The 24,650-nt window shown below is 44.1% G+C and overlaps 1 protein-coding gene across 8 annotated transcripts in view; it reads left to right on the top strand.

Moving 5' to 3' along the window:
* Positions 1 to 24,650, top strand: part of ANKRD44 (ankyrin repeat domain 44) — a 153,398-nt gene that overhangs the window by 87,616 nt on the left and 41,132 nt on the right. For 5 of the 8 annotated variants that reach the window (XM_083706088.1, XM_083706086.1, XM_083706083.1 and 2 more), the window contains exons 6-12: positions 760 to 847; positions 5,508 to 5,650; positions 8,280 to 8,492; positions 10,654 to 10,732; positions 13,376 to 13,490; positions 16,283 to 16,365; positions 22,023 to 22,140. In XM_083706088.1, the coding sequence (XP_083562214.1) occupies positions 760 to 847; positions 5,508 to 5,650; positions 8,280 to 8,492; positions 10,654 to 10,732; positions 13,376 to 13,490; positions 16,283 to 16,365; positions 22,023 to 22,140 (839 nt within the window). The remainder of the gene's footprint in view (positions 1 to 759; positions 848 to 5,507; positions 5,651 to 8,279; positions 8,493 to 10,653; positions 10,733 to 13,375; positions 13,491 to 16,282; positions 16,366 to 22,022; positions 22,141 to 24,650) is intronic. The other 3 variants (XM_083706087.1, XM_083706089.1, XM_083706084.1) reach the window with 1 other exon arrangement.

Genomic DNA, 24,650 nt, shown 5'->3' with positions numbered 1-24,650 from the left:
GGCCCTCGTACCTACGGGGCTGCCTCTCCTGGTATGCCCCACAGAGGACCTTAAGGTCCATAAATAGCAACACCCTAGAGGTCCCGGGCCCTAAGGAAGTTAGATTAGCCTCAACCAGATCCAGGGCCTTCTCAACACTGGCTCCGGCCTGGTGGAACGCTCTGCCTCATGAGACCAGGGCCCTGCAGGATCTGATTTCTTTTGTAAGACAGAGTTGTTCCACCTGGCCTTTGGCTTAGAATCAGTTTGATTCCCTTCCCTTCTTTCTTTTTCCTTTCTCCTCCTGTGAAGAGGCTGCATCCTAATGTTTTAATGTTGTATTTTAATCTTTTTTAAATTGTATTTTAATCAACTTGTTTTTATTATTGGTTGTTAGCCGCCCTGAGCCTGGTCTTGGCTAGGGAGGGCAGGGTATAAATAAAAATTTATTATTATTATTGCTTAACTGTAAAGGTTTGGCTTATTTACAGGAAAAGCTTTAGTCAAAAGATAACCGGCACAGTTGAGCTGCACTTTTCTAGAAGTTTTTAAAGCCTCACCTAAGACTGATTGGATGCTCTAAAATTTTGCTCATAAGAACTGATTGAATACTATATTATAAGAATTGATATTATGTTTCACAGCTATTTTTCTTCAGAGCATTACATCACAAGCACCTCTATGACATAGCAGTCTTCATTAAATGGATTCCTGTGCTGTCCACAACAACTGATAATCACTTCTTCCTTTTTTTGACGTTCCTTTGTTTGCTTGCTTCAGATGGTGAACTTGCTTTTGGCTAAAGCGGCAAACATCAATGCCTTTGACAAAAAGGACCGGAGAGCTTTGCACTGGGCTGCGTACATGGGTAAGAGCTTCTTTTTAACTCTTTGACAAAAATGGCAATAACAGGAGAGGCAATGAGATTCTTTTAAACCCATTTAGAATTATGCAGATTGAAAGTTGCAAGCTCTTGAGAATTTGCACCATCGATATACTAGCCAAAACAGCTGGAAAACGTGGATTGCATTCCTTTAGAAAAAAATCCTTAGCATGAAAAGAAAGATGGTAATGGACCCTACTGAGCAGCTGTCAGTTGAGCCTTCATGCAAGTTGTGCTTAAAAAAAATCCCAACTCTTCTTTATTGAACTTAATTAGCACATTTCTCGCGCTTTTCATTGTTTATGTCTTACTGCAGTTCATGTTACGGACATGATGATTTTTCCAAGGCCATCTTCTGACTTGGATGGTTTCATAGTGACCCCAGTCTGATTCTTCAGTTTTTAGCCATTGAACTACAGTGATATTTGAATGGGGAAGTAGGGTTAGGGATGGATCACGCATACACATTTATTACTTGTTGACAGTAGCCTCATGTGCGAACTTGTATGAGTCCTTGTAGATTAATCCACACAAATTGAATTTTCGTATTATTTCATGCCAGCTCAAGCACAGAGGTATTGAAACAATATCTTTCAACTGAGACAGTTAACACATTTGGCAGAGGACTGTCAAGACAGAGCAACCAGGTTACGATAGATTGAAGAATGTTGTGAGAGTTGCCTGGTACAGTGGTGCCTCGCAAGACGAAATTAATTCGTTCCGCGAGTCTCTCCGTCTTGCGGTTTTTTCGTCTTGCGAAGCACGGCCATTAGCGACTTAGCGGATTAGCGTTATTAGCGGCTTAGCGGCTATTAGCGGCTTAGCGGCTTAGAAAAAGGGGGGGGGGGAAGGAAAAAAACTCGCAAGAACTCGCAAGACGTTTTCATCTTGCGAAGCAAGCCCATAGGGAAATTCGTCTTGCGAAGCACCTCAAAAACGGAAAACTCTTTCGTCTAGCGAGTTTTTCATCTTGCGAGGCGTTCGTCTTGCGGGGCACCACTGTACTTATGTGAATGTTAGCAAGCTGAGTGTGTAAGGTTAATAATTAAAGCAGGGGTCAGCAAACTTTTTCAGGAGGGGGCTGGTCCACTGTCTTTAAGACCTTGTGGGGGGCCAGACCTACCCCCTCCCGAAATGACCCCCCTAAAAGGACCCCCTGCTGCCACTCACGTTGCAGCCACCGCTGACGCCTCGTCTTTGGCAGCGTCATTGTCATCCTCTGCCTCGGCCAGGGGTCCATGGGATGCAGAGCCCATGCTGCTGGCCTGGGCAGTGGAGGCAGCCTCCCCGCCACCACCGCTTCCTCCTGCTCGGCTCTTGGCCATACGCAGCCGTCTCAGCGGGAAAGAAGGGGCTTCGCCCAGAGGCGTCGCAGCTTTGGATTGGCCGCAGGAGCTTCCTGCAGCCAATTCAAAGCCGTGCCAGCATCACAGAAGTCAGTCTTTGCGTGGCGAGGCTGCCGCACCGGTTTAGCCAGGGACTGACTGAGCGGGCGTTAGGGTCCGCAAGGTTTGCAGGCCGGATTAACGAGCCCAGTAGGCCACATCCGGCCCACAGACCTTAGTTTGCCCAACCCTGAATTAAAGGAACATGTTGGTTCTACCAGTGCTCAGCTTGGGGCTCAGGCAGAAATCACAGATTGTACAAACGCAAGTCACTTACGTCTCTGTATAATCTGGGTAGGTACAAAGTGAGGACGGAAATTAGATGCAATGACAAATGGGGGTTTTGCCACAAAAAGAGCAATTCTCCCTCGTTCGCCCATATTGTGTACTTGTATGATATCATCATGTAAAAGTCACCTATTGCATTTCATCGCCTCTGCTCTAGTCTTTTGGTTGCTGCTTGGATCTTAACATGGTGATGTCATATCACACATATCTGTAACTATATATTATGGACACAGAAGAGGTGGAACGTATCCATGGATGGCCTTTTCTTTTTGGTGGAATGTTTGTATTTATTGTTGGGTTCAGTTCTGCCTTCACTCATTGGCAGACCCAGGTAGGTAGCCGTGTTGGTCTGATGTAGTTGAAATAAATTTTTAAAAAATTAAAAATTGTCCAGTAGCACCTTAGAAACCAACTAAGTTCATTCTGGGTATAAGCTTTTGTGAAAACTTATACCCAGAACGAACTTAGTTGGTCTCTAAAGTGCTACTGGACATTTTTTTAATTCATTGCCAGACCTTCGGAGATGGTTTTATAATTCGGTCTTTAAGTCTTGCTAGTTGATCAGTGCAGCAGCCATACTAAAAAGCACTTGAATTCATTGTTTGGACCAGCTAAGCTCAGCGTATGTGGACAGCAGGGACAACATTCGCTGCTTAAGGACTTGTCGTGAGCCTACCTGGCTCCTCACTGGCACAGAGCAATCTTCACAGTGGGAATGATCATTTGTTCATTATTGCTGGGCTGTTTCAGAGAAAATGTGCCCATGTCTCCCAGGGAGACTTCCACTTTCTGTGGTAGTTTATTTCTGGGCTCAGCGGGTACAAAACCATCAACTAGGTAGATGTCAAAGATATGCTAGTGTACAGAAACACCGGAGGGGAAATGCACCATTAATTCAAAATCATTGCCATCCTTTGAACGCTTCTAATTTTAGAACGCTAGGGAACTCAGTCAGTAACCAACCTTTAAGGGTTAGCTGTAATTAACAAGAGCATCGTCGATAAATAAAATAAGAAGCAAAATGAAAACCCTCTATATCTGTGCACAGTGAAATTTAGCAGAACAAAAGCAAGTCATTAGTAATCCTTTTCTGAAATCTTTACTTTTCCAGCTGTGCATTCAGCACATTCCCTCGCAGTTTTACTGCTAAGGCCATATGTTACCAGTCTTGCCGTTATTAGAAAAATAATCCAAGTATTTTGCTAGGAATATTTGGTAACAGCGAGGGTGTTTTGATTGAAGTTTGAAGCTTTTGGGGACCTTTTCGTGAATAGACTTTCTGCATGTGAAAAGAAAAGCCTCATTATTGGGATAGTTCTGTGTTGTGTATGTGACTTGAGGAGAGGCTGAAACCAGAAAGACACAGTTAATGATAACCAGCTGTGAACGTTTCTTTGTCTGAATGAATGAGTTCTTGAATCTGAGTTGCATTGAAACATGAAGCAAAGCTGAAGGTCGAATTCAATAGATGACTACTTAAAATTATTTCTATATTTCTATATGCACATACTCATTCATAGGAATACCTGTTTTAGTTCTTTGAAACGTGTTGCTTTTGCACCCCTTTTTTTCTTGGCTTACAATTCTCCATGTTCATTCCACCAAAGGTTCCTTTAGACAAAACTGTTCAAGAGAGAGGGCTACAAAAGTGTCTTTGTCTTGACTGATGCCATTCATGCAGCTGGTTCAATAGATGATATTAATAATGTACTATTTTTGGAGCCTCCTAACGTCATGCTGATTTGTCACTGGCCCATTGAATAAAGGGAAAAGTAAGAAAAGATTGTCAGCAAAATAAACAGAGGGAATATGGAAGAACTGGGTAATATAGACCTGCTCTATGGGTCTCTCACCCTCCAGACAAGGCATGACACCTGTGATTATTATTTTTTCTATCTCTGGTGTATACAACCCACACCACAATCTTGTGTTAATAGAGTTGGCCAACGTCTTTCACTACCCTAGACAGAGAAGCAAATCTCTCTCTCTCTCTCTCTCTCTCTCTCTCTCTCTCTCTCTCTCTCATCTCTCTCCATGAAAGGACCATAGTTCCCAATGCTAGTGAATATATTTTGACATCTAAGGCAGAAAACCTCCCTCCCTGGCAGTAAAAATACAATAAGAAAAAAATGAACAATGAAGAATTTGCTGCCCTTTCATGACTTCTACAATCTGTGTTAATGAGAAATACATTCAGCTTGCTTCCTAGTCAACCTGTGAACACACTAGAATGTGGTTTGACATTTCTCCAAGGCAAATACAGTGTGTTTATTCCAAACATTTGCCCCCGTTTTGAAGTTTCTCGCTGCAGGACTGTGTAGAAGGGAGAAGGTCCAACGGTGACCCACAATACCATATCTAGTAACTACAGATTTTTGCATTTTGCTACATTGGAGGACCTTGATCAGAGCCATGACATAACTTCAAAGAAAGATTTTAAGCAGGAATGTATACAAAGGATCACAATTATATCTGCTATGCGTGTTGGAAGAGTCTTTGCTCCGTATACATTTGGGCAGCTCTTGACATATCATAACCAAATTTTGTATGGTGGTTCCTGAGATCAAGGAGCAAGTTTTTGTCTGTTTGGATATAACAGGATGCCATTTTAAATCAAGATGGCAGACTGAAACTTTCAAAACTGCACTGGTTTTTTGTTTTCTAAGAATTCCCAGGTAATGCTGGGTACGAGGCTGCCAGTTTGTTGTAACTTGATTGCTAAGAGATCTATTCTTTGTGAATTAAAAAAACTGCAGTGGTGGACCACTGGAATTTTTGTTTCAATCAAATGGGTGGTAGACCACATAAGTGGTGGTATGCCCCTTCTGCCAATCTTAGCACCCAAGAGGGTGTGCAGGGAAGGAGGTGGAAATTTAGGGTTTGGGGGTCTGAGTCGTTTAGGGCTTGAAACGCTAACATGATCACCTTGAGTTACTTGATTTACGAGTAATGCCCCATTTCTCTTTTCCAAGGCCACTTGGAAGTTGTTGCATTGCTGATCAGTCACGGTGCGGAGGTGACATGTAAAGATAAGAAGGGTTACACTCCACTTCATGCTGCTGCGTCGAATGGGCAGATCAGTGTGGTGAAACACTTTCTCAATCTTGGTGTGGAGGTAAGAAGCAATTAATAATTTTTTTTAACAGGCTAGTGAACACAGGGCACACTGTGATTTTAATCGACATAATTCCTTCCCGTTGGAATTTTCATCCTGCTATGAAATTAGATTCTCACTGCCTATTTAAAATTTATTCTCTCATTGGTAAGGTTTATGGAGGAACCCATTTTGTCACCTGGGTTATTGGTTTTCTCATATTTCTTGCCCATGATGCTAATATACCATAGCAGTTGAGAGTGACAGGTTTAGGTGTGATTCTCTTGCCTTCCTTTCTCCACCACGCTTGAAATAAAAATTGGAATTCAGAGTGTGGCTGGATACATAGGGGGAGGTACCTCTGAAACCTATTATATATACCTGTTGTACTTCTGGAAAATGAGGATAATATCTTCCATGTTGATGGGCAGACTTTTTCCATATTTTGGAGTGTCATTCCCTCATCTGACCAAGTAGATAATCTATTCAGCAATGAGCTAGAGTTATTTTACCTAGATGAAGTGTGAGGACAGGGAAACCTCTTTTTTCTAATTATTTTTCTTCGAAATTTATATTGAATGCCAGAAAAGATCAGGCAGTCTAAAGATTCTCCTTGATGATTTCCATCAAAACATTGAAGACACACGTTCCATCAAAAAAGATAAGCAACACAATGGATTTTGTTTAAAAAGTTGAATCATGAAATAAAAGGTTTGAATAAAGAGAGGGAGAGGTTTCAGAACAAATATTTCCTTGTTAGGGGCATTAAAGTTCTATTGTCTCATTTGGAAATAAACTAGACCAATGGGACTTGACACCCCTAGCAAAGTAAGTTCTTTACAATTAACACATTTATTTCGTAGTGTGATTTTCCTATTTCCTAGTGTTGGTTTCCGATTTTCTTGAAATAATGCTTTCTTCCACTTAGAAAATTTTCAAGACTTGTTGTTGTTTAGTCGTGTCTGACTCTTCGTGACCCCATGGACCAGAGCACGCCAGGCACTTCTGTCTTCCACTGCCTCCCGCAGTTTGGTCAGACTCATGTTTGTAGCTTCAAAGACACTATCCAACCATCTCGTTCTCTGTCGTCCCCTTCTCCTTGTGCCCTCCATCTTTCCCTACATCAGGGTCTTTTCCAGGGAGTCTTCTCTTCTCATGAGGCGGCCAAAGTATTGGAGCCTCAGCTTCAGGATCTGTCCTTCCAGTGAGCACTCAGGGCTGATTTCCTTCAGAATGGATAGGTTTGATCTTTTTGCAGTCCATGGGACTCTCAAGAGTCTCCTCCAGCACCATAATTCAAAAGCATCAATTCTTCGGCGATCAGCCTTCTTTATGGTCCAGCTCTCACTTCCATACATCACTACTGGGAAAACCATAGCTTTTACTATACGGACCTTTGTTGGCAAGGTGATGTCTCTACTTTTTAAGATGCTGTCTAGGTTGGTCATTGCTTTCCTCCCAAGAAGCAGGCGTCTCTTAATTTCGTGGCTGCTGTCACCATCTGCAGTGATCACGGAGCCCAAGAAAGTAAAATCTCTCACTTCCTCCATTTCTTCTCCTTCTATTTGCCAGGAGGTGATGGGACCAGTGGTCATGATCTTCGTTTTTTTGATGTTGAGTTTCAGACCATATTTTGCGCTCTCCTCTTTCACCCTCAATAAAAGGTTCTTTAATTCCTCCTCACTTTCTGCCATCCAGGTTGTGTCATCTGCATATCTGAGGTTGATATTTCTTCCAGCAATCCTAATTCCGGTTAGGGATTCATCCAGCCCAGCCTTTCGCATGATGAATTCTGCATATAAGTTAAATAACCAGGGAGACAATATACAGCCTTGTCGTACTCCTTTCCCAAGACTTAAGGCTTGTTATTCTTCACTGTCATTTCACATAATTTTCAAAGGGGAAAAAAACCTCCTCCCCCATCCCCTATTTATGGGTCTAGTTAAAAGCTTTCTAGTTCATAGCTACATTGATTTATTTATTATTTTCCCCACGGGGAACTCACTCTCTCTCTCTCTCTCTCTCTCTCTCTCTCTCGTCTAAAGGGAACTACATACCTAATTAATTGCTATTTACAGTGGTGCCTCGCAAGACGAAAAGAATCCGTTCCACGAGTCTCTTCGTCTTGCGGTTTTTTCGTCTTGCGAAGCAAGCCCATTAGCGGATTAGCGCTATTAGCGGCTTAGCGGGCTTAGCGGATCAGCTGATAAGCGGCTTAGCGGCTTAGCAGATCAGCTGTGAAGCGGCTTAGCGGATCAGCTGATAAGCTGCTTAGCGGATCAGCTGTTTAGCGGCTTAGCGGATCAGCTGTTAAGCGGCTTAGAGGCTTGGGAAAAGGGGGGGGGAGGAAAAAAACCCCGCAGGAACTCGCAAGACATTTTCGTCTTGCGAAGCAAGCCCATAGGAAATTCGTTTTGCGAAGCACCTCCAAAACGGAAAACCCTTTTGTCTAGCGGGTTTTCCGTCTTGCGAGGCATTCGTCTTGCGGGGCACCATTGTACTGGAGTATTTTTGTCAATGAAATCCCTTGCATACAGTAAAAAATCATGTCCTGGAACTCTCCTGCTATGTCAACTTGCAGTCTGCGGTGGGTTAGGCAAGGCCATGGAGCTGATGTCTGTAATTTAATTAAACTGGCCTTTTGTTGCAGATTGATGAAATGAACGTCTACGGAAATACTGCTCTTCATATTGCTTGTTATAACGGGCAGGATTCTGTGGCTAACGAGCTGATTGACTATGGAGCTAATGTAAACCAACCTAATAACAGTGGATTCACTCCCCTGCATTTTGCTGCTGCTTCTACACATGGAGCTCTTTGTCTGGAATTGTTAGTGAATAATGGAGCAGATGTTAACATTCAGGTAAAACAATAGATTTTACACCTTTAGTTTTAATTGCCTGAACTTGATCTCTGCACACTGGGTGAAAATGGAAGCAGAAGCCCAGAGGCAACTGTTGGCTACCACTTGGGATGCTTCCACACATTGCATTTCCTTCTGATTCCACTTTTAACAGAATATGGGATTGCGATTCGAGGACCTTCCCCCCATGCTTGTGGATAGGAATGACACACGGACACAGGTTTAAAGGTTAATGGGCTAGAAAAGGCCACAACTTTATTGATTACAGTATGTGAGAGGTATTGGCTTAGGCATTGGAAGAATACCAGCATTGACTCCGGCCCCTCAGGGAGGGGCGGGTCTTCCAGGGGTTATCCACCAGTAGGGGGAGCCTGTTGATGCAAATACAACTGTAAGCTCTCCCCTGATGTCACCAGCGGTCGTGCCATGGCCCCCAGCCACAGTAGGGCATCGGACAGGATCCACGACCGCCGGATTCCTTTAACGGAATACCCATAAGGAAGGGGTAGGCGATGGCCACACCCTGCCCTTCCATACACCAACCACAGATTCAAATGCCTAACTGCCAAATACCATAAAGCTCTGACGAGTTGCTACGAGGTAGGCGAACAGACCAAGAGGCTGGTGCCAATTTGCCAATTGAGAAAAAAAATCCTACCAGGCCCCTTGGACAACCAAGGCAACCAACCAAAGGTCCATAGCAAGGTCAATCGCAAAGAACTAAACTAAAGGGAGGGTGGGTGACCTGAAAGAAACTGGCAGCACAATGAGGGAAAGAGCTGCCGCGGCCATGGCCGCATTTAGGCGGCTAAACCCTGCCCCTGAGCTCCTAGCCGATTGGAGGACTAGCCAGGGGCAGGGTGCGACAGCATAGATGACGGGCAAGGGGCTGATACGCCCCCTGCAAAGCACAGGGAAAGGCTCCCGATCACAACCCCTCCCCTCCGGGAGGAGGAGAGGCTTAGTCACACCATCATTCACACCTCTTTGCATTTTATGTTTTTACGTCCATGGTATCCCATTCACGCCACTGGGGCAGTTCATGTCTGAAACTGCCTGTTTTTCTCATGCACAGACTGTGCCCTTTCTCCATGCTTCCCATCTGCTACACCTCACTTGTATCCATAAATACGCCAAAACCAGCACTTTGTGCTTAGCCCGGTGGTTCATTAGCAGCCCATGCAATTCTTTCAGCAGTGGGGTGACATGTTGGCGATATTCTGCTCCAGTGAGCAGTTGATCCCCTGCATTTTGTACCAGCTGCAGCTTATGGACTAACCTCAAGGGCAACCCCACTTAGATCACATTGCAGTAAACTGGCCTGAAGGTTGCCACCGCGTGGATGACTGTGACGAGGTCATCCCGGTCCAGAAACAGACGTAGTTTTCTTTCTGGCCAAAGCTGGGGAAAGGCACTCCTAGCTACTGAGGTCACAGGGGTCTGTAGGGAAAGAGAGGGGATTAGGAGCCTCCTCCTTCAGGGGGAATACGACCTTAACTAAAGTAGGGAATTGACCAGTTATCCAGACTTGAGAACCACCCACCCACAGCCCCTCTGCCTTTCCAGGATTCAGTCAGTTGTAGCTGATAGATTCACATAGTTTGCCCAGCCTGTGGTTATTTTTATCCCTTTTGGGTAGAAAACAATGGAGAAATCCAGGATTTTATTGTAGCTATGATATTCTCCCTCACAGCAAAGGTGAGGGCTCTTTCCAAGAAATATCTCTGCGCCCTCAACGTTCTGTAGGTCCTGGAAGCACACAATACCATTTGAGGTGCTAGCTTTGATTTACAAATAAAATAAAACACAAACTTATGTGTTTTCTGCACACCTAGGGAGACCTCTGAATGAAACCACTACCTTACTTTTGGTTGGCTCTCTTTCACTGATAGATTTCAGGCTTCCTCAAACTCGGCCCTCCAGATGTTTTGGCCTACAACTCCCATGATCCCTAGCTAGCAGGACCAGTGGTCAGGGATGATGGGAGTTGTAGTCTCAAAACATCTGGAGAGCTGAGTTTGAGGAAGCCTGTTTTAGGTGGCCAAAGATGAATGGCTGGATTTACTAACAACTCGTAACATTTCGGGACACCTTGCAACCCCGTGCTTCTGATTAAACTGAATTGCAGTCAGTTTGGGGCATTTTGTTTTGTTTTTGACAGAGTAAAGATGGGAAGAGTCCGCTGCACATGACAGCCGTGCATGGGAGGTTTACACGGTCTCAAACTCTCATTCAGAATGGTAAGAAGGTTCTTCCTGTTTTCTTCCTGATCCAAACAAAGCATTAATGGGGGGGGGGATTCATTGAGTTTCAATTAATTTGAATTTATTTATAAGTTGCTTTTCTGCAAAAGTTTTCAGATCGGTGTACAACTCCCTCCCAGTTCAAATCAGATCAGCCAAAAGACACAGCAGAAGCTGCAGATAAGATTGAATGATCTTCAGCTTTTAAGTTTTTCAGACAAGCCTGTTACAATTCAAAACTCAAAGCAGCTACCGTATTTTTTGCTCTATAGGACGCACTTTTCCCCCTCCAAAAATGAAGGGGAAATGTGTGTGCGTCCTATGGAGCGAATGCAGGCTCCTTGGCTTCAGCAATAGAAACGTGAAGCCTCCAAAGTGCAGAGGGAGCGCTCCTTCAGCGCTCCGGAGGCTTCGCATTGCTTTCGCTGAAGCCTGGAGAGCGAGAGGGGTCAGTGCGCACCGACCCCTCTCGCTCTCCAGGCTTCAGGAATAGCTGCCTGAAGCCTTCGGAGCGCAGCATGAGTTCCTGCTGCACTCCAAAGGCTTCAGGTTCCTTTTGCTGAAGCCGGGAGAGCAAGACTCTCCTGGCTTCAGTAGAGAGGGAGAGCTGCGCAGCGCCCCTTCAGCCAAGCGGGAGGAGAAATGGAAGGGGCTCCGTTTCTCCTCCCGCTTCGCTGAAGGGGCGCTGAGCAGAGAGGGGGAGATTTTTTTTTTCTTGTTCTCCCCTCTAAAACAAGGTGCGTCCCATGGTTGGGTGCATCCTATAGAGCGAAAAATACGGTAAATCATCACATTACAAAAGTAACCCTATACATACTCTCCTGGGAATTGAATTCAATGGGGCATAATTCTGAGTAGACATATATAAAATCACACTAAAAACCCTACTGAGCAACCAAGTTTTGACTTCCATCCTGAATTAAGAAAGAGCTGGTGGCTCCCTATCGTTCTACACGGACACTGAGGTCCAGCGCCGAGGGCCTTCTGGCGGTTTCCTCGCAAGAAGCCAAGCTACAGGGAACCAGGCAGAGGGCCTTCTCGGTAGTGGCACCCACCCTGTGGAATGCCCTCCCACCAGATGTCAAAGAGAACAACAACTACCAAACTTTTAGAAGACACCTGAAGGCAGCCCTGTTTAGAGAAGCTTTTAATGTTTAATAGGTTATTGTATTTGTGTTTTATTGGAAGCCGCCCAGAGTGGCTGGGCAAACCCAGCCAGATGGGCGGGGTATTATTAATAATAATAATAATAATAATAATAATAATAACAACAACAACAACAACAACAACAACAACAACAACAATAATAATAATATCTTGCTCGGGTAGGGCATCCCACAGATTAGTAGAATGATTGTATATTGGATTGAGTTGTTGTAACCATTTATCAGCAGCAGACTATGGAATGCTTTCCATTCGTAGGCGATGACACGCAGTCTTATTTTCTAATACAGAGCATAAGCCCTTCCCAGTTGAGTAATTCTAGCAGTCTTCTACCTGCTGCTTTGCTTTATCTTGCCACTTCCTCTTAACAGTTGTGAATCAATACAGTCAGTACAGGCCAATCGGAGTCAGTTTAACAAGATAGTACACCCAAGTATGGAAGTGTTATTGCCTGATGGTTTAGTTGTATGCAGGCTTGGCCATAGATAAACCAGATGACAGAGGTGGTTCTTTCTAATTTTGTCAGTTCGTCGTCTGACAAAGCTGCCGAGGGGCATGATAAAGAATGAGTTTTATGATATATATGAACAATGTAGGTCAGCCTCCCCTAACCGTGCCCTCCATGCTAGATTGGGGGTTTAGATTAACCCCCAATCATACCTAGTTCTGCCCTCAACATCATACCTAGTTCTGCCCTCAAAAAATATTTTCTGCCAAAGAAAATTTAAGACAAAAAACCTAGATATTCATTTTGCCTAAATCTGAAAAAGAAATTTTATAGCATCCTTTACTGATGAGTAGAACATGTTGTTGTTGTTGGTGATGGTGGTGGTGGTGATGAATTATAATGTACCATAAGATGTGTTACCAATGTATTAACACTTACTGGAGAAGCAACGTGAATAAAATATTTCAGCCTATTTGGTAGAAATGTGATACACACACACACACACACACACACACACACACACAGACGGCTAAATAACTTCCACAAAAGAAGAAATCTTACCTAGAAAGTTGCAAGACAGAGCTAGAGGTGAACTTGCTAACTGCATTCAAAACTTAGCATATATCATTAAAAGTATGTTAGCTTTCTGTCGAAAGAGATGCTCTGAAGTTGAACAGATATATTTGCCCTATTTATATGAGCAAGAGGGGAATTATTAAGTAAACTTTCACAATTGCATGGCAATAATTTTCAGGCGAGCCTGTGTAATATAACATCACACACTCACTCATTATTTCTGCTGTAGGAACACAGTGAGTGCGTAGCTAATGCCTAGCTTATACATTCATACCCTGCCCCTGAAATAGTTTATATTGTGACTAGTGAGAAGACTTAAAATAACTTGCATCATCTCTTCAGGTTAGTGTTGATGAGTGACCTATATTCCTAGTGAGTAAGGTGAAATCTTTGGCAGCTGAATTGCACTTGATCCTTACGTGTTATTTCTGCGTTAAAAATGTCATTTCCAGGAGGTGAAATTGACTGTGTTGATAAGGATGGCAACACCCCTCTCCACGTGGCTGCAAGATATGGACATGAGCTTTTGATTAACACCCTAATAACCAGTGGAGCTGATGCTGCCAGGTAAGTTGCGGAAGAAATACATTTTTTTGAATGGTTTAGCAATGACTGACTGTATAAGGTTTGTTGTGAATATGCTAGCACAGGGGTAGGCAACCTAAGGCCGGGGGCCAGATGTGGCCCAATCGCCTTCTCAATCTGGCCTGTGGATGGTGTGGGAGTCAGCGTGTTTTTATATGAGTAGAATATGTGCTTTTATTTAAAATGCATCTGTGGGTTATTTGTGGGGCATAGGAATTCATTCCCCACCCCAATATAGTCTGGGCCCCCTCCACATGGTCTGAGGGACAGTGGACCGGCCCCCTGCTGAAAAAGTTTGCTGACCCCTGCCCTAGAATATAGGATCTATGTTTACCAATAATTCATTGGAAAATACTAGATTTTTGGTTTTACTAATCTCTTTAGAGCATGGGTAGGCAACCTAAGGCCCGGGGGCCAAATGCGGCCCAATCGCCTTCTCAATCCGGCCCGTGGGCGGTGCGGGAATCAGCGTGTTTTTACATGAGTAGAATGTGTCTTTTTATTTAAAATGCATCTCTAGGTTATTTGTGGGGCCTGCCTGGTGTTTTGACACAAGTAGAATGTGTGCTTTTCTTTAAAATGCATCTCTGCGTTATTTGTGAGGCATAGGAATTCGTTCATTCCCCCCCGCAAAAAATATAGTCCGGCCGCCCACATGGTCTGAGGTACAGTGGACCGGCCCATGGCTGAAAAAGGTTGCTGACCCCTGTGCTAGCACATAAGTGCTCATTCAACATGTAACCATATGGATTCTGCGGTTGCAAATTCTTGTTTTTTAAGATACCTAATTCCTGGCTGATACCAAATAAATGTTGATAAACCCACAGAAGGTACAGAATAGCATATGCTTAACTATCTTTACCGAAACCACTGTGAATTAAAATGGGTATTTAACTTTGGTTGGATTATATCAGGGGTCAGCAAACTTTTTCAGCAGGGAGCTAGTCCACTGTAACCTCAGACCTTGTGGGGGGCCATATTTATTTTAGAAAAATAATTAAAAAATAACAAATTCCTAGGCCCCACAAATAACTCAGAGATGCATTTTAAATAAAAGGACACATTCTACTCATGTAAAAACATGCTAAATCCGGGGGCCGGATTTAGAAGGCGATTGGGCCGGATCCGGCCCCCGGCCTTAGTTTGCCTACCCATGGATTATACTGTATATAACATTTGCAAAGCTAATTTAGTTACGTTGCTGTCTTTTGGATCGCACAGTTTAAGAACTTTTTATGCTTCTATTTGCAGTGGAAAACGGAAAATTATATAGTGTTTAGATCGTTGCTCTATATAGATTTAGAGGCGAGGTTGGTCGGGAGATGACCATTTTGAGAACTGCAACCTTTTTGGCTTCTTCCTTTATAAATTTCAATCTACTCCTTTTCTAAGTGTTTAAGGTAAAAAAAAAAAAAAAGGAGAGAAGAACGCCAGCATGAAAACTAGGTTGAGCAATCTGGGTTATCTGCTCAAAATTTCTATTACACGCTTCAGTGACCTGTAGGTTGATCAAATAAAACACCTCTGTCAGTGGCTGAAATGCCCAGTGAAGTGAAAAGCCGGCTTGGAAGTATTGGGAAGACAGCCATTATAGAAGGAAATTAGTTGCCAGGGATCTAGAATGAAATTCTGAGACACCCATTTGTCAAGATCCTATTGTGATCTTCTAAGTAGATGTCGAGCAGTAGGGATTTTGCTGTGGAATGAGCAGAAAACAAAGCAGAAGGTCATTAATTAAGATAGTTATGTGTTATAAAGGGATATGGGATAAAATCAAGACGCGGACAGCTGGGTCATCAGCTTATCCTTGGTGTAGCAGAGGGAGCGCATTGCAGGAGAAAGACCGGTTTATATTCAGATGGGAATATTTTTAGGCTGTAGACAGAAATTATGCAATAGCTGGTCGATCAGAGGACAGAAGCTGCGTTGGACCATTTATTTATTTATTGCAACATATGGAAGAGCTCTGCAGATTATTGCAATGGTTTTGCCAGCCTGTCTGGCCTCATATTTGTGTGTCACAGAGATTTCAAAGTGTTTGATATGGCAGGCTTCTTGCTAGGAGTTGTGTTAGCATGAAAGTGGTCTATTAAACTCAGAGCCGAATAAGGCACCATTAGGAAACTCACGGTGTTTGTTTCCTGCATTCAACCTAGCATTAAGCAGCTCATTCTGTCCGGGCAAGGATTCCAGATTGTATATTAGAATAATCTCCCCCCTTTCCTCCTCCAGTGCACCCCCTAAATCTCTTATGGGGATTCCCCTGACTCTCCAGAGCAGATTTGAGGACAATAGGGGGGCATGTCTGGGGAGAGGAGAGGGACAAATTCCAGTTGTTTTAGTTCTGGCACAACTATTTACCGTATTTTTTGCTCTATAAGACTCACTTTTTCCCTCCTAAAAAGTAAGGGGAAATGTGTGTGCATCTTATGGAGCGAATGCAGGCTGCGCAGCTATCCCAGAAGCCAGAACAGCAAGAGGGATTGCTGCTTTCACTGCACAGCGATCCCTCTTGCTAATCTGGCTTCTGGGATTCAGAATATTTTTTTTCTTGTTTTCCTCCTCCTAAAACTAGGTGCGCCTTGTGGTCTGGTGCGTCTTATAGAGCGAAAAATACGGGTAGTTGAATACTACTCCCTGACTGTTGAATTTGCCTAGGTTTCCCTGAGATGACAGCCAACACTTAAATAACTTCCCTCTTGAGTAGATTAAAAAAACAACAACTGATGGTTTTTCTGAAAGGGTTTGCACAGAGGTTCCTTTGTGTTTTTCAGATGCGGCGTCCACAGAATGTTCCCCTTACACTTGGCAGCACTAAACGCCCATGCCGACTGCTGTAGGAAGTTGCTGTCATCAGGTAAGCAAATGAGGAAGAAAATGCAAAGCTCAGTTAACGTTGCAAGTGAGCTGCTTATGGGTCCTTCTTTTGGTTAGCGTTGTGTGCTCATGTTACTAAAATTTAAAGGCCTCATTTCCTGATTCATGTTCATGGCGCTAGCTGCATGTACTTATGTGTGCAAACCCCTACCTATGTGCATGCGTATGAATTCCTGTCATCTGCTTGTGTTTGAAGCACAATGTATGCTTTTTTCTTCCCTGATGGCCATAGGGAATTAGGAACTTTTGTCTATGGTATGTTCCTGGTGGTGGAAGTGGGGGGGGGGGAGCAATTTTCAAGACTTCACCCTGCAGTAGCCTGAAAATCTGCTCCATAGGGCTGGAAGACCCTTCTCCAAGAGCGTGGTGGCATGCTGCAAGGAGGAGAAATTGGGGGAAAAATTGCTAACCCCCCCTTCCCTGCCATTGGATACCTGCAATGGAACAGCAATTTGGGATCCAAGGCTTAGATTTCGATTCTGCATCCACATAATCTGGAAGTAAATCTCCCTGGATTTAGGCCCCACCTGCACTTCACATCTAAAGCAGTATCATACCACTTGAAACAGTCATGGCTTCCCCCCCCCCCAAAGAATTCTGGGCATTGTAGTTTCTTCAGGGTGCTGAGAGTTCTTAGGAGACCCCTGTTCCCCTCACAGAGCTATACAGTGGTGCCTCGCAAGACGAAAAGAATCCGTTCCGCGAGTCTCTTCGTCTAGTGGTTTTTTCGTCTTGCGAAGCAACCCTATTAGCGGCTTAGCAGATTAGCGCTATTAGCGGCTTGGCGGCTATTAGTGGCTTAGCGGATAAGCGGCTTAGCGGCTTAGAAAAAGAGGGGGGAAAGGGAAAAAAACCCCGCAGGAACTCGCAAGACATTTTCGTCTTGCGAACCAAGCCCATAGGAAATTTGTTTTGCGAAGCGCCTCCAAAACGTAAAACCCTTTCGTCTAGCGGGTTTTCCGTCTTGCGAGGCATTCGTCTTGCGGGGCACCACTGTAATTATCAGAGTGGCTTAATAATCAGTCCTTCTCCAAAGAGAACTCTGGGAATCGCAGCTCTGTGAGGGGAGTTAGGGGTCTCCTAACAACTCTCAGCAGACAAGTATAGGATCATGTTGCTCTTATATTTTCAGAGTGAATGATAAAACTTTGGTGCATTCTAAGATTAGGAAATTGGTTTTCCCTTGCTGCCTTCCCCCCCCCCCAAAAGCTAATATTTTAGATTAATATTTTAGATTTCTAATTTGGATGTAATACAATTTTTATTATTATCTTATGCATGTGTAAGAACCCAGAAATATTATAATCCATATTATTTATATAATATTAATATTATGTATAGATGAAGTTGGCTAAAAGGATATAGAAACCTTGCGTTGTACCAGTTTTAATGTCTCTGACTGCATATATCAAGAGTCTTAAGCTCAAATGCAGTGGGTGGGAACCAAATCCATCGCCATCAGTTTTGATGTGTGAGTGGAGGCCAGTAATAGAAGCAGTGACTAGGTTAAATTTTATTAAAAATGCCCCAACTATCCCAAGCCAATATCCCACCTTTCTACCACATCTGACAAAATTCCTTTATTAGCATTAGCATTAGCACTATTGGTGTCTTCATGTGTTGACTCCCCACATCTCGGCCTGCAGCGTCAGTTGCCCCACCATTTTCAGCTCCCCCCCGTCCAAATGTACTGCTCCTCCTCCTCAAAATTACTAAAACAACCGAACCCTTCTTGCCAATCTAAATAGATCTTGAATCTTAGTTTTGTTTCCTGCTTTTTGCACTTGGCTGCAAAGGTTGGCAAACAGCAAGACTCCACGCCCCTTGATCATCATAATCACTGCAAATTTAAATGGAATGGAGAAGAGAGCAATGCGCTCTACGTGGGGCTACCTTTGAAGGTGACCCGGAAACTGCAATTAATCCAGAATGCAACAGCTAGACTGGTGACTGAGAGTGGCCGCCGGGACCACATTACACCGGTCCTGAGAGATCTGCATTGGCTCCCAGTACGTTTCCAAGCACAATTCAAAGTGTTGGTGCTGACCTTTAAAGCCCTAGACGGCCTCGGTCCTGTATACCTGAAGGAGCGTCTCCACCCCCATCGTTCAGCCCGGACACTGAGGTCCAGCTCCAAGGGCCTTCTGGCGGTTCTCTCATTGCAAGAAGTGAGGCTACAGGGAACCAGGCAGAGGGCCTTCTCGGTAGTGGCACCCTCCCTGTGGAACGCCCTCCCTTCAGATGTGAAGGAAATAAGCAGCTACCTTCTCTTTAAAAGACATCTGAAGGCAGCCCTGTTTAGGGAAGTTTTTAATATTTAATGCTGTATTGTTTTTAACACTTGATTGGAAGCCGCCCAGAGTGGCTGGGGAAACTCAGCCAGATGGGCGGGGTATGAATGAATCAATGAATGAATGAATGAATAAATAAAATGATGATGTTAGTTGAGGCAGGTTCAAATGCTGCTGTAGGACAGCCCCTGCTAAGGGCATTGCTTCTGAACGTAAAGGTTCAGTAACTGGTGTGGAAATGGCATCGTGAACTGCCATTTGGGCTTTTATTTCTGACAGCCGTTTCAAAAACCATAAGCCACGCTTACAAAGCTACGCTACTGGCTTCGCATCCGGAAAGTTGGTTCCACGCAAATGTGATCGCACATTGTTTCATCCAGCTCCACATCCGAAACCTTTGCACAGGCAGCGGCCTTTCCTTCCTGGTCACTAGGCCACGGGTGGTCTACATTTTCTGGTGGCGAAAACGTTGGGGAAGTAGGCCATTTTGTAATGCGGGAACAACCCCTGCGTTACGAAAACAGAGCTTCCCTTCCCTCTGGGGGAAAAACGTGTCGTTTAAAACGCCCCACGTGTTGTTCAGTGTATGGTTAGAAACTTGTCAGCATGAATCATTGACGTCCCCGCTTCCTAAGCATGGATAGAAGTGCTTTGTTTAATCTGAGGTACAATGGCAGCTCGCCTTTCTCTGAAGAGGCCACCTCTGTGACTTGACTGTTCCTTTTTAAAGCTGCTGCGCAGAGGGAGGCATAAGCCACTCTCACTCCTTGTCCTTGCATTTTTAGCAGCCCAGCTGTCTGCTTAATTTTAAGACCACCAATACTAGAGCGAACCGCACCGGCAGAGCGTAACTGGGCAGCTGCACCTCCAAATTTAGGAGAGTAGTGCAAGAGTATTGGAAACATGGTTTAGGATTGCACCTCTCCATATCTCTTAGGGATCGTCCATACTTTCCTCAGGGAGACCCACTCGAATGCTGAATCGCAACAAACATCACTCTACACTATTGATGTTTGCTCTGATTCAGTGGTAAAGAGCAGGTTTGTTATTCCCCCCCCCCCAATTTTTTTAATTCATTTTATAACACAAATAAAAAACACAAACAGAAAAGACAAACAAATTCTTGTCATATCCTTATTTTTCTAAACATTGTTAAGTGGGCTTCCCCAAGTCCCACCTATCTGATTTTCATTTTACTTCATCTTTAGCAGTTTACATATATGATAATTTCTAACCACCTTTTAGGTTTGTCATTGTTATATATTAGATTTATATACCGTCCTTCATCCATAATATCTCAGGGCGGTTCACAGAATAAAATACAGGATAAAGGCGAGTAAATAAGTAAAGCCAAGCAGCCAAATAATAACCTCCCCCCGCCTTTCCTACAGAGCCATTTAAAAGGCTGTGGAATATTAATCCGCCAAAGGCCTAGTTGAAGAGGAATGCCTTCGCCTGGCGCCTGAAATATATGTAATGAAGGTGCCATTCTAATCTTCCTGGAGAGAGCATTCCACAAACGGGGAGCCACCACAGAGAAGGCCATGTTGTCACCCTCTGGGCCACATGTGGTTGAGGAGGCACACAAAGAAGGGCTTCAGTTTAAGATGGTTTGTATGAGGAGATGTGGTCCTTCAGGTATCCTGAGCTATTGAAGGCTTTTAAGCCATTTAAGGTTTCCCTGTGGGAAAGTGGCCGGGCAAGCAAAAGTGTGGACGAGTCCATAGGTGACTCAGAAGCATATAAGCTGCCTTATACTGACACAGGCTTTTGGCTCATCTAACTGAATAGTGTCTACACTGATTGACAGTGGCTCTCCAGGATGTGTTTACAGTTGTGCCCCGCAAGACGAACGCCTCGCAAGACGGAAAACCCGCTAGACGAAAGGGTTTTCCGTTTTGGAGGCGCTTCGCAAAACGAATTTCCCTATGGGCTTGCTTCGCAAGACAAAAATGTCTTGCGAGTTCCTGCGGCGTTTTTTCCCTCCCCCCCCTTTTCCTAAGCCGCTTATCAGCTGATCCGCTGATAAGCCGCTTATCAGCTGATCCGCTAAAAGCAGCTAAACCGCTAATAGTGCTAATCCGCTAAGCTGTCAATGGGCTTGCTTCGCAAGACAAAAAAACCGCTATACGAAGAGCCTCACGGAACGGATTAATTTCGTCTTGCGAGGCACCACTGTATTTATTTCATAAAATCTATACCTCACTTGATTGTAAAAAACATACACAAAAACCCCACCTCAAAGCGGTTTACAAACAGGAGTCTTTTTTGGGATGCAAAACATATGTTGTACAACTGTACTACTATATTCTTTATAGAGGTGGTAACAGTAGTATGATTATTATTGTGCTTGGGTGTAGCCTTTTACTGCCCTCGCCCCCCTCCCCCCCCCGATCACTGAGGAAACACTGGTCTTCTACTAAAATTTAAAAAAATAAAATAAAAAATCAGTTTACAACTTTTCCAAAAATAGTTCCAAAACTGCTCAAGCATAAGAGGGAATTGTCCGCTCGCCCATCAGTTAATATGGTGTCACAGGCATATAAATATGACAAGGACAGTAGCAGTAAAAACGGACCATCTTTTTTCCACAGTAGAACCAATTGAGCTGTGTTTGGGATTTTTATTAGGTACCTGCTCAAAAAACAGACAAACAAACAAAACCCTTTCCAAGGAGTAAAAAAGGACAAAAACCTTTCTCCCAACAATAGGAAATAAATAAATAAACCCATGCGCATGATGCACAAAACAAAGCAGGCAGAAATATTTCCACATCTGTGAGAATGTACTGTCCGTATGCACCCTTAGGGAAAAATAATCGCAATCCCTTTCCCAAAGAATATCCACCCACTCTACAACTTAAGGGTGATTCTTTTTACCGTGCCCTTGCTTCAATAAACTTTTGCTGTTTTCCATATAAAGCGTTCGCATTTTCCTAGAAAGTCACCCTTTCCCCCCCACCCCCGGCACAGAATCTGAAGCCATCAATAAATAAAAATCCTATTTGAGGCCTGCTGAGGCAATCTCTGTGACTCCCTTGTTTCCTTTGCAAAGCTTTCTGCCTTCGTGCCCTGCTGTCAGTTCTCTCGATAGCAATCTGCCTCATAAATGCCTGCTGCATGATTTAAATACTTATATAGCACAGGGCTGAATGTGAAAATAGATTCTTTCTGACTTTACGGTTCTTCTTTATGCAGCTGCCAAGCTTGAGCAGCCCCTGTCCGTTTCCATGACAACCTCTTACTGACTACAGTTGTGTCTGCATTCTCTAATTTTTGTGTTGTTGGGGTTTTTTTCTGACTAACTGATTTTTCTGTCTCTGCAATGTTTCTTGCGGTTTAACTAGGACAAAAGTATAGCATAGTATCCATGTTTAGTAATGAGCACGTGCTGTCTGCAGGCTTTGAAATAGACACCCCAGATAAATTTGGAAGAACGTGCCTCCATGCCGCTGCTGCAGGAGGGTAAGTGGTTTTGAAATCGTAACTGCCAAGTTATATATAATTTCAGTTCTGTGGCCTCTCCTCAAAATAAATTGGTTCCAAATAAGGAATAGCGAAAGACTGCATGAAAACGTTGTTTCCGAGGATTGGTATTTTGTGTTTCACGCATGCAAACTCACACTTGAGGAAAAAATAAACTCTGTGCCTGTTTAAGCAAACACCACCGTTCTCCTATCATAAATTGCTCAGCCCTCATTTGAGTCTTCCCTCAGCTCCTGAGTCATTGTATTCTCAAGCACTCATGTGACTGCTGTGGTTTATCATGTAGGAAATTCTATCTGCAAAGCTTAATCTTGCAAATGAATTGTGTGGCCCTCACAATAAATTGGGTTTTGTGGGAGCAGCATTAAATTAAAAGATCCGAGGCCTACTTGGAATTCCATCTTCTCCCTGTCCCATTTGTCCATACATGCAGAAAAGAGAGCACCATATCCTGTACAGTGCTACCTCGGGTTAAGTACTTAATTCGTTCCGGAGGTCCGTTCTTAACCTGAAACTGTTCTTAACCTGAAGCACTACTTTAGCTAATGGGGCCTCCAGCTGCCGCCGCACTGCCGGAGCACGATTTCTGTTCTAATCCTGAAGCAAAGTTCTTAACCTGAAGCACTATTTATGGGTTATCGGAGTCTGTAACCTGAAGTGTATGTAACTTGAAGCGTATGTAACCTGAGGTACCACTGTAATCCTAAACCACAGCATAGAATGCATTGCTTCTCAGCCGGCTGCTAATTTAATACATCATTTTTCTCTCTCAGCGGGGAACAGTACGGTGGTACCTCGTCGAGTGTCCGGTATCCATTCTGGAGCCCCGGACGCTCGATGAAAGAGTTGCTAGACAGAGCATCACTCTGGACATGTGTGTGGAGCGGTTTTGCACTTCTACGCATGCACGAAGCGGCAAACCCAGAAGTAACCCATTCCAGTACTTCCGGGTTTGCTGCGGACGTCCGCCAAAATGGACTATCGAAGGGGCGGACGTTTGCAGAGGTATGACTGTAGCTACTCCTTCCATGACAAAGGAGTTGCCACCATGACCTGATCTATGTGATACTATGTGAGACCTAGCATGTCTACTATGTCTACTGTGTTAGACAAGGAACTATATTTTAACCTGGGCCCTCTGCTATATCATACTTACCGTATTTTTCCCTCTATAACACGCAGATTTTTTCTCCTAAAAAGGAAGGGGAAATGTCTGTGCATGTTATTGAGTGAATGTGTGGTCCTTGGAGCCGAAAAATCAGGCAAAAATCAAATCGCGCTTCACGGAGAAGGGAAACCTGAAAAGAAGAAGCGGCTGCTTTCCTGCATTCTGCCTCAGGGTCTTACTGCCCACCCTCCTCTGTTTCCTTGCTGTGTTTGCTCAAAGGGAACAAAGAGCAGGGAAAGCCCCTCCCCTCCAGGCAAGCAGAGGGGAAAGCAGAATTCCTCTCTGTGCTCCGGTGCTGCTGGGGGAGAGGGAGAGAGAGAGGGGAAAGGAGAGAGGGGGGGGAGGGAGAGGGAGAGAGAGAGAGAGAGAGAGAGAGAGAGATGGCTGGCTTGGGTGGGGGGAAACTTTTGCCTTTCTTTCCTCCCTCCCGTTAAATCCTCTCCTGCATTCTTAGCCAGCTGCTTCTCTGCACACCCCTCTCATGTCCCTTCTTTGTTTTTCCTTCGCTCCCCACTTAAAATGTGGTTACAAAGCATGGATCCACATGGATCCTCAGGATCTTTGCATTGGGTCACCCCAAATTCACCATCAGATCACATAGCATGTCCATGGCTACAGCCTGCCCCCCCCCCCAAATCACGCACCCACTGTTGCCTGGGGCTGCAATGGTGCAAAAACGTAGTTAAAAAGCATGGATCCACATGGATCCTCAGGATCTTTGCATTGGGTCACCCCAAATTCACCATCAGATCACATAGCATGTCCATGGCTACAGCCTGCACCAAAAAAAATCACGCACCCACTGTTGCCTGGGGCTGCAATGGTGCAAAAATGTGGTTACAAAGCATGGATCCACAGGATTCTCAGGATCTTTGCATTGGGTCACCCCAAATTCACCATCAGATCACATGTCTGTGGCCACAGCATGAAGCACAAAAATGATACACCCACTGTTTCATTCAGAATGTTTTTCCCCTTGTTTTCCTCCTCTAAAAACGATGTGTGTGTTATGGTCAGGTGCGTGTTATAGAGCGAAAAATACGGTAAATACCCTAAAGGTTGATTTAAACCTGGATTGAGTTAATAATAAGTGGTCTTGTGTTAGCGGGCACAAATTGCACTAGATGGTTGTTTACTACCTCTTCTGCCTGAGCAGATTTTTTTTGTCCTGTCTTATCCAGGCCAAACCAGCTCAAGGAAGTGAACACTTTGTTCTTTCTTCATACAGGCCAAATAACTAAATTGCCATCCTGGAAGGCAGGTTGCCAGAAAGAGGGGAAAGCAATCGTCATCCTGTAATTCTGTAGCCAAATCTTTCATT

The sequence above is a fragment of the Podarcis gaigeae genome (genome assembly GCF_964106915.1).
Source record: "Podarcis gaigeae genome assembly, chromosome: 1".
Taxonomy (NCBI): Eukaryota; Metazoa; Chordata; class Lepidosauria; order Squamata; family Lacertidae; genus Podarcis; species Podarcis gaigeae.
Note: the sequence above shows the minus strand (reverse complement) of the source record. Positions and strands in the feature narration are given on the sequence as shown.